Source organism: Ranitomeya variabilis, chromosome 5 (assembly GCF_051348905.1).
Source record: "Ranitomeya variabilis isolate aRanVar5 chromosome 5, aRanVar5.hap1, whole genome shotgun sequence".
Lineage (NCBI taxonomy): Eukaryota > Metazoa > Chordata > Amphibia > Anura > Dendrobatidae > Ranitomeya > Ranitomeya variabilis.
Genome location: NC_135236.1, coordinates 3,740,185 through 3,758,109, shown reverse-complemented (window position 1 = coordinate 3,758,109; position 17,925 = coordinate 3,740,185). Strand labels below are relative to the sequence as shown.

The 17,925-nt window shown below is 53.3% G+C and overlaps 1 protein-coding gene across 10 annotated transcripts in view; it reads right to left on the bottom strand.

Moving 5' to 3' along the window:
* Positions 1-17,925, bottom strand: part of DLG4 (discs large MAGUK scaffold protein 4) — a 393,288-nt gene that overhangs the window by 20,920 nt on the left and 354,443 nt on the right. For all 10 annotated transcript variants that reach the window (XM_077261457.1, XM_077261458.1, XM_077261461.1 and 7 more), the window contains 3 exons: positions 15,554-15,655; positions 641-813; positions 447-556 (listed from right to left, as the gene is read on the bottom strand). In XM_077261457.1, coding sequence (XP_077117572.1) covers positions 447-556; positions 641-813; positions 15,554-15,655 — 385 coding nt within the window. The remainder of the gene's footprint in view (positions 1-446; positions 557-640; positions 814-15,553; positions 15,656-17,925) is intronic.

The following is a 17,925-nucleotide window of genomic DNA, read 5'->3' as shown; positions in this document are numbered from 1 at the left end:
GGCCTGAGGTTCCCCACCCCTGCTCTAGATAGACACAGTGTTCACTACTGAACACTGAAGGGCATGCAATGAAAGATTACGTCCTGAAACCGGTGCCAGAGTCAGGATGTACTTTGTGGGCGGAGTTTGTACGGCCCCCGAAGGATGGTATAAATATCCAAATGGCCCTTGGCAGAAAAAAGATGGGGAATCCCTGCTCCAGATCATCACTGACAATCTCTACACAAGATCAACTCTGACAGACTAGATTTCCACACCTGGTGACCACTGACAGACCATAACTTGAGTTAGCTCACCACTGATCTGCAGAGACACTAATCTCCACCAGAGATTACACTTGACCAGGTTGCAAGAATGCAGTACATAGACTGCTGACCACTCCTCGAATCGGCAGATGACAACATCTCTACAGACATGACTACAACAGTGAGGCAGGTAGAACTTACAGAATATTCTCCAGAGATTTGGGTCGTATAAAGATGGCGATGGGCTGGAGCTGAGCTGCCTGAAGACGTCGAACAGCATTAGCAGAGACATCCAGGATACAATGCTTACCCTAAGAAGAGATGACCAAGATTCTGATTAATGGGACAATAACAAATATAGATGGAGACTTCTAGAATGACAACGCCATAATTACCTGCTCCGCGACCTCCCTGACACTCTGCACGCTCGTCCCATACAGGTGTCCATTATACTGTCCAGCCTCAATAAATTTATGACCTTGAATGTCTTTCTCCATCTTCTCTCGAGATGAGACAAAGTGGTAATCTCTTCCGTCCACCTCGTAATCTCGCTTGGGACGCGTCGTATCTATAGGGTGAGAGAACAGTGTTGGGTTAATGGTGACCTTATAGGTCACCAATGTGGTGGACATTATCTGACCGGCCCAGTGCTCAGATATAACCCTGCCCTGGACCGGAGCAACCAAAGCACCTAATAGATAATGTCATTATCACCAAAAACAGACGACCAGTGAAAATAGAGAAGCCCTGGCATCTGAGCAGAGTCAAGGGAAGCACGACCCTGCCTGTGCCGATCGGTCTGTTCAGGAGCAGTGAGACCCAGCAAGGGAATTTTAAAAACTAGAAATAAAGTGAGAAAAATAACGTCCAGCTCACCGTGATTTGCATCCTGGGCATGTTCGGAGCATGGAAACGCTGCACCAAAGTGTGGGAAACGCGAACTGAAGGAAATTCAGCTCCACGAACAGTGAATGTTCACACAAAATGCTTCAGGTTCAGAGCAGCTTACAAGACATGTGGCATTGACGCGTTTCATGTGTGTACGCACACTTAATCATGAAGAAATAACGTGGTCGTCACTTGGGACATTCCTGATTCACGTGGCAACTTAGAAATCCCATATCTTCTGGCGACCACAGTACTCAATACTATGGAGAAACACATCTATACAGCCAGACCTAACATAGGCACGCATAAATGCAGAAACTCGAGACATCATCCATTTATCTAAATTTCTGTGTTACGAAAGCTTCAGCCATTAGAAGAAAAGGCTTCTCTGAGGGGAGGAATTCAAGAAATTCTTCTGGCATCCACAAGAAATACGGGGACATGGGCAATAATTTGTCACCTCACACAAACACATCGTCCCTGGGAGGACAGGTAGGCAGACTGTGTGTGAACAGTGCCATCAGGTCAGTAAGAGCGACCCAAATGTCCACCCTGTTCTGTAAGGTTTTCATACAGTGCTGTACACGCAAGTCCCCCATGTGGTGGACAACCACTACCGCTTCGTGCACATGGACCGTATTTCTGGACATTCATCCACCATCCAGTGTAACATGATGCACTTCTCCATTTAGTATGGTTTTATCGCACATGATCACAGAGTAAATCCGCTGAGCTATCAGGTATCGGACCAACCCCTCAGCCACGCAGGCGTGGAATCCAGCTCCCAGCTTTGGGCTCTTAGGTTCCCATTTCTGAGGACATTTGGAATATTTAGGGAACGTGGTTACAAGTGTGAATAATTTGCTCTCCTCTGATCATTCATAGACTGGTTACTATGTGGAATCAAGCAAATAGATGAACAGCGCTCCATCCAGGTGTAGTGGTTAAAAAGAGAAATGTTGGCAGAATAAATTCCTCTTTTTAACCACTACACCTGGATGGAGCGCTGTTCATCTGTTTGCTTGATTACTTGGACTGTCCAGGAGGGTTCCTTGGGTCCTTGGAACGGGCGCCCCAATATAGTGAGTGCTGTCAGCTGCTTTCTATGTATTGGTTACTATGCGGAGTCTTCACCTTCCTTTTAATTGTCTCGTTGTCTTCTTGTCGATGGACGAAGACCCCGTTACACCAAGTGGCAATCCATCCAGACTCCTTTCTCTCATTCTTCTCCACATTTCACACTCAAGCGTTTCAGTCTAGCCTCTCCACCAGAGCATTTCAGGTCATCCTGGATACACACTCTGTTATGTTCAGGTACCTTATATGGGGAGGTTTTCCATATAATAATAACGCGCCCTTCTGTGCCGCTCGGTAACCCCTGAGCATCAGACTGATGTCACTTCACACTCCCATAGTGCAGTTTCCTTAAATGGAGCCACTCTGTACATCTACGTCAATGCCTAACCACTGGTTGTGGTCAGTCGTCAGCTGATGATATCACCCACCGCCCCACACATGTAAATTCTCCCCTCTACACCGCCATGTCTCTCCCATTAAATAGAAGGCCTACAGCAACAAGGGTCTCTCCACCACAACACAGGAATGGGTGTTCTCTCTATCTTCTCTAGGACCATAGCGGTATACGTTGAGCTGTCATTCTATTGAGCAGACATACAAGCAGGGTTCTTGCCTACAGGACACACAATATGGTCAGTGTGATGGCGGCTTTCATACTAGGCTTCATTTTCATCCTTCACTTGAAGAACTGTTCTTCAGTGTAATGGGTTCAGGCTGTGATAAAGGTCCTGGTAGGACAAACGTTGGCCGCTGATCCATCTGGAGGTATGGAGAAGTGACGAACGGCTGTTTTCTCTCGGTAATACAGAGCACCATGGTTTGCTAGAACAGACATTCTGAAATGGACGCACATTCCGGTTCTCACAATTTGCCTCTTCGTCGTTTCTCGGTCTTTTAAGTCAGAGGTTTCTATGGTTACAGACGACAAGTCTAAACATTTCAGAAGTTTATACATTTTCAGCAACAAATCCATGAGGTTTCTGTAAATTCTTATTGGACAGATTCATCAACGCTTTCACACCAGTATTAATTCCATCATATACCACAGCGCTGTACAGACATCATCATCACCATCACTGTCCCCATCAGGGCTCACGGTGTCATTTCCCAATCAGTATGGCTTTGGATGGAGACCGATATCTGCAAGTTTCTGGCTGTGGACACAATGTTAATGTTTTACCTCCCAAGACACTTCCTTCTCAGTTATTACTTGTGACCCGGTCTCCATCATGGAGGGAAGAATTCATCCCACATTTTCCAGGATGAGGGGAGAAGTTGTTTTCAGGGGATGATTAGATACAGTTCTATATTCATGGCCATGTTCTCAGGAATAATTGTGAGTGACCCCCTCCATGGATGAGAAGCCTCCCGTACATTGTGAGTGATCCCCTCCATAGATTGGAAGCCCCGGCACATTGTGAGTGATCCCCTCCATGGATGAGAAGCCTCCACACATTGTGAGTGATCCCCTCCATGGATGAGAAGCCCCCACACATTGTGAGTGATCCCCTCCATGGATGAGAAGTCCCCACACATTTTGAGTGATCCCCTCCATGGATGAGAAGCCCCCACACATTGTGAGTGATCCCCTCCATGGATGAGAAGCCCCCGCACATTGTGAGTGATCCCCTCCTTGGATGAGAAGCCTCCACACATTGTGAGTGACCCCCCTCCATGGATGAGAAGCCCCCACACAATGTCAGTGATCCCCTCCATGGATGAGAAGCCCCCACACATTGTGAGTGATCCCCTCCATAGATTGGAAGCCCCGGCACATTGTGAGTGATCCCCTCCTTGGATGAGAAGCCTCCACACATTGTGAGTGATCCCCTCCATGGATGAGAAGCCCCCACACATTGTGAGTGATCCCCTCCATGGATGAGAAGCCCCCACACATTGTGAGTGATCCCCTCCATGGATGAGAAGCCTCCACACGTTGTGAGTGATCCCCTCCATGGATGAGAAGCCCCCACACATTGTGAGTGATCCCCTCCATGGATGAGAAGCCCCCACACATTGTGAGTGATCCCCTCCATGGATGAGAAGCCTCCACACATTGTGAGTGATCCCTCCATGGATGAGAAGCCCCCACACATTGTGAGTGATCCCCTCCATGGATGAGAAGCCCCCACACATTGTGAGTGACCCCCTCCATGGATGAGAAGCCTCCACACATTGTGAGTGATCCCCTCCATGGATGAGAAGACCCCGCACATTGTGAGTGATCCCCTCCATGGAGGAGAAGCCCCCACACATTGTGAGTGATCTCCTCCATGGAGGAGAAGCCCCCGCACATTGTGAGTGATCCCCTCCATGGATGAGAAGCCCCCACACATTGTGAGTGATCCCCTCCATAGATTGGAAGCCCCGGCACATTGTGAGTGATCCCCTCCTTGGATGAGAAGCCTCCACACATTGTGAGTGATCCCCTCCATGGATGAGAAGCCCCCACACATTGTGAGTGATCCCCTCCATGGATGAGAAGCCCCCACACATTGTGAGTGATCCCCTCCATGGATGAGAAGCCCCCACACATTGTGAGTGATCCCCTCCATGGATGAAAAGCCCCCGCACATTGTGAGTGATCCCCTCCTTGGATGAGAAGCCCCCACACATTGTGAGTGACCCCCTCCATGGATGAGAAGCCTCCGCACATTGTGAGTGACCCCCTCCATGGATGAGAAGCCTCCACACATTGTGAGTGATCCCCTCCATGGATGAGAAGCCCCCACACAATGTGAGTGACCCCCTCCATGGATGAGAAGCCCCCACACATTGTGAGTGATCCCCTCCATGGATGAGAAGCCCCCACACATTGTGAGTGACCCCCTCCATGGATGAGAAGCCTCCACACATTGTGAGTGATCCCCTCCATGGATGAGAAGACCCCGCACATTGTGAGTGATCCCCTCCATGGAGGAGAAGCCCCCGCACATTGTGAGTGATCCCCTCCATGGAGGAGAAGCCCCCGCACATTGTGAGTGATCCCCTCCATGGATGAGAAGCCCCCACACATTGTGAGTGATCCCCTCCATGGATGAGAAGCCCCCACACATTGTGAGTGACCCCCTCCATGGATGAGAAGCCCCCACACATTGTGAGTGATCCCCTCCATGGAGGAGAAGCCCCCGCACATTGTGAGTGATCCCCTCCATGGATGAGAAGCCCCCACACATTGTGAGTGATCCCCTCCATGGATGAGAAGCCCCCACACATTGTGAGTGACCCCTCCATGGATGAGAAGCCTCCGCACATTGAGTGATCTCCTCCATGGATGAGAAGCCCCCGCACATTGTGAGTGATCCCCTCCATGGATGAGAAGCCCCCACACATTGTGAGTGACCCCCTCCATCGATGAGAAGCCCCCACACATTGTGAGTGATCCCTCCATGGATGAGAAGCCCCCACACATTGTGAGTGACCCCCACCATGGATGAGAAGCCCCCACACATTGTGAGTGATCCCCTCCATGGATGAGAAGCCCCCACACATTGTGAGTGATCCCCTCCATGGATGAAAAGCCCCCGCACATTGTGAGTGATCCCCTCCTTGGATGAGAAGCCCCCACACAATGTGAGTGACCCCCTCCATGGATGAGAAGCCCCCGCACATTGTGAGTGATCCCCTCCATGGATGAGAAGCCTCCGCACATTGTGAGTGACCCCCTCCATGGATGAGAAGCCCCCACACATTGTGAGTGATCCCCTCCATGGATGAGAAGCCTCCACACATTGTGAGTGATCCCTCCATGGATGAGAAGCCCCCACACATTGTGAGTGATCCCCTCCATGGATGAGAAGCCCCCACACATTGTGAGTGACCCCCTCCATGGATGAGAAGCCTCCACACATTGTGAGTGATCCCCTCCATGGATGAGAAGACCCCGCACATTGTGAGTGATCCCCTCCATGGAGGAGAAGCCCCCACACATTGTGAGTGATCCCCTCCATGGAGGAGAAGCCCCCGCACATTGTGAGTGATCCCCTCCATGGATGAGAAGCCCCCACACATTGTGAGTGATCCCCTCCATAGATTGGAAGCCCCGGCACATTGTGAGTGATCCCCTCCTTGGATGAGAAGCCTCCACACATTGTGAGTGATCCCCTCCATGGATGAGAAGCCCCCACACATTGTGAGTGATCCCCTCCATGGATGAGAAGCCCCCACACATTGTGAGTGATCCCCTCCATGGATGAGAAGCCCCCACACATTGTGAGTGATCCCCTCCATGGATGAGAAGCCCCCACACATTGTGAGTGATCCCCTCCATGGATGAAAAGCCCCCGCACATTGTGAGTGATCCCCTCCTTGGATGAGAAGCCCCCACACATTGTGAGTGACCCCCTCCATGGATGAGAAGCCTCCGCACATTGTGAGTGACCCCCTCCATGGATGAGAAGCCTCCACACATTGTGAGTGATCCCCTCCATGGATGAGAAGCCCCCACACAATGTGAGTGACCCCCTCCATGGATGAGAAGCCCCCACACATTGTGAGTGATCCCCTCCATGGATGAGAAGCCCCCACACATTGTGAGTGACCCCCTCCATGGATGAGAAGCCTCCACACATTGTGAGTGATCCCCTCCATGGATGAGAAGACCCCGCACATTGTGAGTGATCCCCTCCATGGAGGAGAAGCCCCCACACATTGTGAGTGATCCCCTCCATGGAGGAGAAGCCCCCGCACATTGTGAGTGATCCCCTCCATGGATGAGAAGCCCCCACACATTGTGAGTGATCCCCTCCATGGATGAGAAGCCCCCACACATTGTGAGTGACCCCTCCATGGATGAGAAGCCTCCGCACATTGAGTGATCTCCTCCATGGATGAGAAGCCCCCGCACATTGTGAGTGATCCCCTCCATGGATGAGAAGCCCCCACACATTGTGAGTGACCCCCTCCATCGATGAGAAGCCCCCACACATTGTGAGTGATCCCTCCATGGATGAGAAGCCCCCACACATTGTGAGTGACCCCCACCATGGATGAGAAGCCCCCACACATTGTGAGTGATCCCCTCCATGGATGAGAAGACCCCACACATTGTGAATAATCCCCTCCATGGATGAGAAGCCCCCACACATTGTGAGTGATCCCCTCCATGGATGAGAAGCCCCCACACATTGTGAGTGATCCCCTCCATTGATGAGAAGCCCCCGCACATTGTGAGTGATCCCCTCCATGGATGAGAAGCCCCCACACATTGTGAGTGATCCCTCCATGGATGAGAAGCCCCCACACATTGTGAGTCATCCCCTCCATAGATTGGAAGCCCCCGCACATTGTGAGTGATCCCCTCCATGGATGAAAAGCCCCCACACATTGTGAGTGATCCCTTGCATGGATGAGAAGCCCCCGCACATTGTGAATGATCCCCTCCATGGATGAAAAGCCCCCGCACATTGTGAGTGATCCCCTCCATGGATGAGAAGCCCCCGCACATTGTGAGTGATCCCCTCCATGGATGAAAAGCCCCCGCACATTGTGAGTGACCCCCTCCATGGGTGAGAAGCCCCCGCACATTGTGAGTGATCCCCTCCATGGGTGAGAAGCCCCCACACATTGTGAGTGATCCCCTCCATGGGTGAGAAGCCCCCACACATTGTGAGTGATCCCCTCCATGGATGAGAAGCCCCCGCACATTGTGAGTGATCCCCTCCATGGGTGAGAAGCCCCCACACATTGTGAGTGATCCCCTCCATGGGTGAGAAGCCCCCACACATTGTGAGTGATCCCCTCCATGGATGAAAAGCCCCCGCACATTGTGAGTGATCCCCTCCATGGATGAAAAGCCCCCGCACATTGTGAGTGATCCCCTCCATGGATGAAAAGCCCCCGCACATTGTGAGTGATCCCCTCCATGGATGAGAAGCCCCCGCACATTGTGAGTGATCCCCTCCGTGGATGAGAAGCCTCCACACATTGTGAGTGATCCCCTCCATGGATGAGAAGCCCCCACACATTGTGAGTGATCCCCTCCATGGATGAGAAGCCCCCACACATTGTGAGTGACCCCCTCCATGGATGAGAATCCCCCACACATTGTGAGTGACCCCCTCCATGGATGAGAAGCCCCCGCACATTGTGAGTGACCCCCCCATGGATGAGAAGCCCCCGCACATTGTGAGTGACCCCCTCCATGGATGAGAAGCCCCCGCACATTGTGAGTGACCCCCCCATGGATGAGAAGCCCCCACACATTGTGAGTGACCCCCACCATGGATGAGAAGCCCCCACACATTGTGAGTGATCCCCTCCATGGATGAGAAGCCCCCACACATTGTGAGTGATCCCCTCCATGGATGAGAAGCCCCCACACATTGTGAGTGACCCCTCCATGGATGAGAAGCCCCCACACATTGTGAGTGATCCCCTCCATGGATGAGAAGCCCCCACACATTGTGAGTGATCCCCTCCATGGATGAGAAGCCTCCACACATTGTGAGTGACCTCATCCATGGATGAGAAGCCCCCACACATTGTGAGTGACCCCCTCCATGGATGAGAAGCCTCCACACATTGTGAGTGACCCCCTCCATGGATGAGAAGCCCCCACACATTGTGAGTGATCCCCACCATGGAGGAGAAGCCTCCGCACATTGTGAGTGACCCCCTCCATGGATGAGAAGCCCCCACACATTGTGAGTGATCCCCTCCATGGATGAGAAGCCCCCACACATTGTGAGTGATCCCCTCCATGGATGAGAAGCCTCCACACATTGTGAGTGACCTCATCCATGGATGAGAAGCCCCCACACATTGTGAGTGACCCCCTCCATGGATGAGAAGCCTCCACACATTGTGAGTGACCCCCTCCATGGATGAGAAGCCCCCACACATTGTGAGTGATCCCCACCATGGAGGAGAAGCCTCCGCACATTGTGAGTGACCCCCTCCATGGATGAGAAGCCCCCACACATTGTGAGTGATCCCCTCCATGGATGAGAAGCCCCCACACATTGTGAGTGATCCCCACCATGGAGGAGAAGCCTCCGCACATTGTGAGTGACCCCCTCCATGGATGAGAAGCCCCCACACATTGTGAGTGACCCCTCCATGGATGAGAAGCCCCCACACATTATGAGTGACCCCTCCATGGATGAGAAGCCCCCACACATTGTGAGTGACCTCATCCATGGATGAGAAGCCCCCACACATTGTGAGTGACCCCCTCCATGGATGAGAAGCCTCCACACATTGTGAGTGACCCCCTCCATGGATGAGAAGCCCCCACACATTGTGAGTGATCCCCACCATGGAGGAGAAGCCTCCGCACATTGTGAGTGACCCCCTCCATGGATGAGAAGCCCCCACACATTGTGAGTGATCCCCTCCATGGATGAGAAGCCCCCACACATTGTGAGTGATCCCTCCATGGATGAGAAGCCCCCGCACATTGTGAGTGATCCCCTCCATGGATGAGAAGCCTCCACACATTGTGAGTGATCCCTCCATGGATGAGAAGCCCCCACACATTATGAGTGACCCCTCCATGGATGAGAAGCCCCCACACATTATGAGTGACCCCTCCATGGATGAGAAGCCCCCACACATTATGAGTGACCCCTCCATGGATGAGAAGCACCCACACATTGTGAGTGACCCCCTCCATGGATGAGAAGCCTCCACACATTGTGAGTGACCCCCTCCATGGATGAGAAGCCCCCACACATTGTGAGTGATCCCCACCATGGAGGAGAAGCCTCCGCACATTGTGAGTGACCCCCTCCATGGATGAGAAGCCCCCGCACATTGTGAGTGACCCCCTCCATGGATGATAAGCCCCCACACATTGTGAGTGATCCCCTCCATGGATGAGAAGCACCCACACATTGTGAGTGACTCCCTCCATGGATGAGAAGCCCCCGCACATTGTGAGTGACTCCTCCATGGATGATAAGCCCCCACACATTGTGAGTGATCCCCTCCATAGATGAGAAGCCCCCATACATTGTGAGTGATCCCCTCCATGGATGAGAAGCCCCCACACATTGTGAGTGACCCCCTCCATGGATGAGAAGCCTCCACACATTGTGTGTGATCCCCCCATGGATGAGAAGCCCCCACACATTGTGAGTGATCCCTCCATGGATGAGAAGCCCCCACACATTGTGAGTGATCCCCTCCATGGATGAGAAGCCTTCACACATTGTGAGTGACCCCCTCCATGGATGAGAAGCCCCCACACATTGTGAGTGATCCCCACCATGGAGGAGAAGCCTCCGCACATTGTGAGTGACCCCCTCCATGGATGAGAAGCCCCCACACATTGTGAGTGACCCCCTCCATGGATGAGAAGCCGCCGCACATTGTGAGTGACCCCCTCCATGGGTGAGAAGCCCCCGCACATTGTGAGTGATCCCCTCCATGGGTGAGAAGCCCCCACACATTGTGAGTGATCCCCTCCATGGGTGAGAAGCCCCCACACATTGTGAGTGATCCCCTCCATGGATGAGAAGCCCCCGCACATTGTGAGTGATCCCCTCCATGGGTGAGAAGCCCCCACACATTGTGAGTGATCCCCTCCATGGGTGAGAAGCCTCCACACATTGTGTGTGATCCCCCAATGGATGAGAAGCCCCCGCACATTGTGAGTGATCCTCTCCTGGATGAGAAGCCCCCGCACATTGTGAGTGATCCCTCCATGGATGAGAAGCCCCCACACATTGTGAGTCATCCCCTCCATGGATGAGAAGCCCCCGCACATTGTGAGTGATCCCCTTCCATGGATGAGAAGCCCCCACACATTGTGAGTGATCCCCTCCATGGATGAGAAGCCCCCGCACATTGTGAGTGATCCCCTCCATGGATGAGAAGCCCCCACACATTGTGAGTCATCCCCTCCATGGATGAGAAGCCCCCACACATTGTGAGTGATCCCCTCCATGGATGAGAAGCCCCCACACATTGTGAGTGACCCCCTCCATGGATAAGAAGCCTGCACACATTGTGAGTCATCCCCTCCATGGATGAGAAGCCCCCACACATGAGTGACCCCCTCCATGGATGAGAAGCCCCCACACATTGTGAGTGATCCCCTCCATGGATGAGAAGCCCCCACACATTGTGAGTGATCCCCTCCATGGATGAGAAGCCTCCACACATTGTGAGTGACCCCCTCCATGGATGAGAAGCCTCCACACATTGTGAGTGACCCCCTCCATGGATGAGAAGCCCCCACACATTGTGAGTGATCCCCTCCATGGATGAGAAGCCTCCACACATTGTGAGTGATCTCCACCATCGATGAGAAGCCCCCACACATTGTGAGTGATCCCCTCCATGGATGAGAAGCCCCCACACATTGTGAGTGACCCCTCCATGGATGAGAAGCCTCCGCACATTGTGAGTGACCCCTCCATGGATGAGAAGCCTCCGCACATTGAGTGATCTCCTCCATGGATGAGAAGCCCCCGCACATTGTGAGTGATCCCCTCCATGGATGAGAAGCCCCCACACATTGTGAGTGATCCCCTCCATGGATGAGAAGCCTCCGCACATTGAGTGATCCCCTCCATTGATGAGAAGCCCCCGCACATTGTGAGTGATCCCCTCCATGGATGAGAAGCCCCCACACATTGTGAGTGATCCCCTCCATGGATGAGAAGCCTCCGCACATTGAGTGATCCCCTCCATTGATGAGAAGCCCCCGCACATTGTGAGTGATCCCTCCATGGATGAGAAGCCTCCGCACATTGAGTGATTTCCTCCATGGATGAGAAGCCCCCGCACATTGTGAGTGATTTCCTCCATGGATGAGAAGCCTCCACACATTGTGAGTGACCCCCTCCATGGATGAGAAGCCCCCGCACATTGTGAGTGACCCCCTCCATGGATGAGAAGCCTCCGCACATTGTGAGTGATCCCTCCATGGATGAGAAGCCCCCACACATTGTGAGTGACCCCCTCCATGGATGAGAAGCCCCCACACATTGTGAGTGATCCCCTCCATGGATGAGAAGCCTCCGCACATTGTGAGTGATCCCCTCCATGGATGAGAAGCCTCCACACATTGTGAGTGATCCCTCCATGGATGAGAAGCCTCCGCACATTGTGAGTGATCCCCTCCATGGATGAGAAGCCTCCGCACATTGTGAGTGACCCCCTCCATGGATGAGAAGCCTCCACACATTGTGAGTGATCCCCTCCATGGATGAGAAGCCTCCGCACATTGTGAGTGACCCCCTCCATGGATGAGAAGCCTCCGCACATTGTGAGTGATCCCCTCCATGGATGAGAAGCCTCCGCACATTGAGTGATCCCCTCCATGGATGAGAAGCCCCCGCACATGAGTGGTCTCCGGAGTCTTTTCTGCTGGCAGACACAGGACTCCTAGCAGCATCACCTTCTCCTCTCTGGACAATCATTCTCCCCAATGTCACAGTCTGAAGCTTCAGAGACAATGACTTTCCCCTCGTCCTCTGCAGTCAGATCCTGTACTCCTGGAGGTCATCTGCCTGCCCCGGACAGAGGTGGCTTCTTTTTCTTTTTAAACTCAAATAGGTTATAATTAAGTATAACATTTCAATAAAACATTTGACCTCAATACATCTATTTTCGAATTTCCCCAACAATAACCCCCCTCCTTCCCAATTAGACAGCTCACGCTCTTCTCTTAGCATGTGTTGTAACAGTATACACGTTAGCATTATGTAATGTCTTCCATTATGAACATATAGACCATTATTGTATAGGCGAAACCTCCTCAGACCTATCTTCCCTTAACCTCCTCCTAACCCAATTCCAGCCAAGGCGTCCACAATTTGTCATACACTCCCTTTTCCAGGGCAATGACCTTCCCCACATATTTAATGTACTCTCCCCTCGAGGGAGGCTCCTCTTTTATCCAATTTCTTGCTTTGACCTTCCGAGCCATGTATAGTAGTCTAGCGATTGCTATTTTCAACTTGTTATCCACAACTATCTCCTCTACATATCCCAACACGCACACAACTGGTTCCCTCGGGATTACACATCTGTACGCCACCTCTATCCGGCTGAGAACCACCAACCAAAAAGCAGCCAACCTCGGACACGTCCAGAGCATGTGGAACATTCCAGCATTATCATTCCTACACCTAGGGCATTCCGAGTGAGATCTCAGCCCAGCTCTGTACAGGACATCCGGGGACCTATACACTCTGTGTACGATATAATGCTGGGAAAGTCTATATGGCTCAATCAGTGATGGCTTCGGTACCCATTCTAATACAGACTCCCACGTTTCATCTGCTAAGTGACCCAGCTCTCTTTCCCATTTTTTCCACTCTCCCCTGCACCGGGCTTGTGTCCCCATTGGCCGCAACTCCACCTCAATGGGATTATGATCCGAGTACGCCCGTGACAAATACCTCACATCCCCCACCATAGTATCGAACATGTAATTTCCGAGTGCCATGTCTATTCTAGATAGGGTATCATGAGCCGGCGAGTAGCCAGAACACCCCCTCTCCCCAACATGTCGCACTCTCCACAAATCAATCATACCAATCTCTCGGACATATGTTCCAAACGCCGTAGTATGGCTTTCCGACCTGTTCTGTATGTTTTTGTTTCTATCCCAGAAATCATCACATATGTTGTAGAGGTCTCTCCAATAATTAAAAGCGGTATCGGGTCTCCTCGTCCAATCAATTCCAACACTTCTCTAATTTTTTTGCTAGAATAAGGAGGGGGAATATACATAGCCACCACACACATCAGAACCCCAAGCAGCCTACACTTCACTACCACGTACTGACCATCCACATCAACATACACCTTCACCTCCTCATAATGCACACCTGTTGGGACCAATACCGACACTCCCCTTGAGTACGTAGAGAAGGTAGAATGATACGGTTTTCTGTAACCAGCGCCTACGTAAGACATCGACCTTCTCACATACCAAGTGTGTCTCTTCTGCGTCTTTCTTCTGGATCGGTTTTCTAGATCCTCATTTTTTGCAGCCAATTCCAATATCTGTTGGACAAACTTTTTCTCTGCCTTTTGTAGTTTTACAACATGATCCTCACCCTCTCCTCCACCTCTCCCATGCGTTTGTCCATTTTCTGTATGGCAGCCTTTATCTGTATAATCTCTCCTTTAACCTCCTTCATCTGAAGGGTCAAGTCATTTAGGGACTGGTCACATGATGACAAAAGAATAAAAACGTCCTTTAGGGTCGGCTCCCCTCTCAAATCCACTTCCTTCTCAGTCTCCACTGCTGCAGCCATGCCACCGTCTCCCTCCCCTTTTGTACCTCCTTTACTCCTTCATCAATCGTCTCGTCCTCCTCTCCTTCAGATCCCTCTTCAGCAAGTTCCTGTGCCGCTTCCCCACCGTCCACCCGGGCAAACTTTTTCAGCTTTGCTGCAGCCTCCAAGCGCTTCTGGCAAGCGGCGTTTGCCGCCCTGGCCGCGGCACCATCTTGGATCCCGCCAGCCTCTCCTGCGCCAGCATCCTTTTATCTCCTCCGTGTCATCTCGTCCTCCACCGGGCGTCTCCACAGTACTCCTCCACTCCCGGAGGCTTCAGCCAGCAGGTACGGCACAATTTGAAGCAGACAGCGGTGTCTCCACAGGATTATATGACTGGTGGCAGCGGGAGCTCTCTCCTCAGCGTCCGTCCACATGGCCAGCTAGGACACGGCCACCAGAGGTGGCTTCTTTGCTTCCCTTCTTGACACCAGAAGTCTTCACTCGCTGTCGCTGTGTGCCGCTGCACTGACACCTGCCTGCTGCCGCTCATGAGCGAGCTCTGCACTGGGGCTGAACCCATCCCATAGATGAATCGTCTGTAGGAGACGTTGCTCGCAGGTGCTGGAATTATTTGGGTCTCTCTGAAGTCTCCTTCTCAGTAATCGATCCTTTGTTATTGACGTTCTTGATCCAATAAATGATTCATTTAGGGGCAATCTTACAAACAGCAATGTCCTTGACTGTAAAGCAAGGATGCAAAACAATGGTGTCTGCAGGTGTTTCCTTGGAGGTGACCATGCATAACAGAAGATGATGGACTCCAGCACGGAGCTGCCTTTTAAATCCACCAGATGGCTCTGATATCAATCAGCATGAAGGAGAGATGTCAGCTTTCTTGTCCTGGTTACCACTTCCACCAGGAGGTCGTTTTGTGGCAGGGCTAAAATTCAGCTGAAATTGAGTTTTCATGATTATTTTAATTTTCAAGGCAAGGAAAGACAACACATTTTCATCTGATCGCTCTTCATACCAAAATGCGGAAAACCAAACTTTGTGACCGTCTCACAACTTGTAGGAACTGTGTCAAGAACAGATCTCTCCCTCACAACTAATCAAACACCATTAACAGTGCCCCCTACAGCCCACCACGGGAATACTCACGAGGAACGCAGGAGCCGAACTTATCAGGAAATTCAGAAAGCAGGTCGTCATTAACCCTGTCCTTCCCAGGCCCCAGTATGATGATGGGACGAGCATAGTGCACTGCAGATAGATAAAAGGGGGAAGCATCAATATTCGTCAAGAAAGCAGAAGAGATGATGCAAAAAACAACATTTTCTTCAGGTTATCTAAATTCCTAATATATCCTATATTGACCCCAGAGCTGTAAGCGGATCTTACGCTAAGCACCTACGGCTCTGTTCACATGTCCACTTATCTCTTCAGTTTCTCTGTACTGCTTAGAAAAGACAAGTAGCATTCGCATCCTGGGCGTTCTCGCTGCAGTCGGAGGCAGAGGGGCCACAGTGATGCATGATGGGGCCCTCTGAAAGAGAAGGTTCTGCATAAAGGACTTGTGAGTGGAGCCGAAACCTGGGGGGAGGACAGCTGATCCACACGGGAGGACGGCAGAAGCTACACTGTCAGCAGAGGGGTCGTCTTACAGAGCAGAACAGTTTCCATATGGGTGAGCTGCTCCATCTGTTACTATAATATGTGGCCAAAGTGCACATCTGCCCGTCCTGACCCACCCGTCCTGACCAGCTCATCCGTCCTGACCCACCCTGACCTGCCCCGCTCCTCCTGACCCACCCACCCGTTCTGACTCGCCCTGACCTGCCCCGTCCTGACCCGCCCGACCAGCTCATCCATCCTGACCCACCCTGACCTGCCCCGTCCTGACCCACCCATCCTGATCCGCCTGTCCGTCCTGCCAAGACTGTCCGTCCTGACCCGCTCATCCATCCTGCCCCACCCTTCCTGACTAGCCAGTCCGTCCTGACCCGCTCATCCGTCCTGACCCGCTCATCCGTCCTGACCCACCCTGACCTGCCCCGCACCTCCTAACCCACCTGCCCGTCCTGACCCACCCGTCCTGATCCGCCTGTCCGTCCTGCCAAGACTGTCCATCCTGACCCGCTCATCCGTCCTGCCCCACCCTTCCTGACCCGCTCATCCGTCCTGACCCGCTCATCCGTTCTGACCCACCCTGACCTGCCCCGCTCCTCCTGACCCACCCGCCCGTTCTGACCCACCCTGACCTGCCCCGTCCTGACCCGCCCGACCAGCTCATCCATCCTGACCCACCCTGACCTGCCTCGTCCTGACCCACCCATCCTGATCCGCCTGTCTGTCCTGCCAAGACTGTCCGTCCTGCCCCACCCTTACCTGCCCCACCCTTCCTGACTAGCCAGTCCGTCCTGACCAGCTCATCCATCCTGACCCACCCTGACCTGCCCCGTCCTGACCCACCCATCCTGATCCGCCTGTCCGTCCTGCCAAGACTGTCCGTCCTGACCCGCTCATCCATCCTGCCCCACCCTTCCTGACTAGCCAGTCCGTCCTGACCCGCTCATCCGTCCTGACCCGCTCATCCGTCCTGACCCACCCTGACCTGCCCCGCACCTCCTAACCCACCTGCCCGTCCTGACCCACCCGTCCTGATCCGCCTGTCCGTCCTGCCAAGACTGTCCATCCTGACCCGCTCATCCGTCCTGCCCCACCCTTCCTGACCCGCTCATCCGTCCTGACCCGCTCATCCGTTCTGACCCACCCTGACCTGCCCCGCTCCTCCTGACCCACCCGCCCGTTCTGACCCACCCTGACCTGCCCCGTCCTGACCCGCCCGACCAGCTCATCCATCCTGACCCACCCTGACCTGCCTCGTCCTGACCCACCCATCCTGATCCGCCTGTCTGTCCTGCCAAGACTGTCCGTCCTGCCCCACCCTTACCTGCCCCACCCTTCCTGACTAGCCAGTCCGTCCTGACCAGCTCATCCATCCTGACCCACCCTGACCTGCCCCGTCCTGACCCACCCATCCTGATCCGCCTGTCCGTCCTGCCAAGACTGTCCGTCCTGACCCGCTCATCCATCCTGCCCCACCCTTCCTGACTAGCCAGTCCGTCCTGACCCGCTCATCCGTCCTGACCCGCTCATCCGTCCTGACCCACCCTGACCTGCCCCGCACCTCCTAACCCACCTGCCCGTCCTGACCCACCCGTCCTGATCCGCCTGTCCGTCCTGCCAAGACTGTCCATCCTGACCCGCTCATCCGTCCTGCCCCACCCTTCCTGACCCGCTCATCCGTCCTGACCCGCTCATCCGTTCTGACCCACCCTGACCTGCCCCGCTCCTCCTGACCCACCCGCCCGTTCTGACCCACCCTGACCTGCCCCGTCCTGACCCGCCCGACCAGCTCATCCATCCTGACCCACCCTGACCTACCTCGTCCTGACCCACCCATCCTGATCCGCCTTTCTGTCCTGCCAAGACTGTCCGTCCTGCCCCACCCTTACCTGCCCCACCCTTCC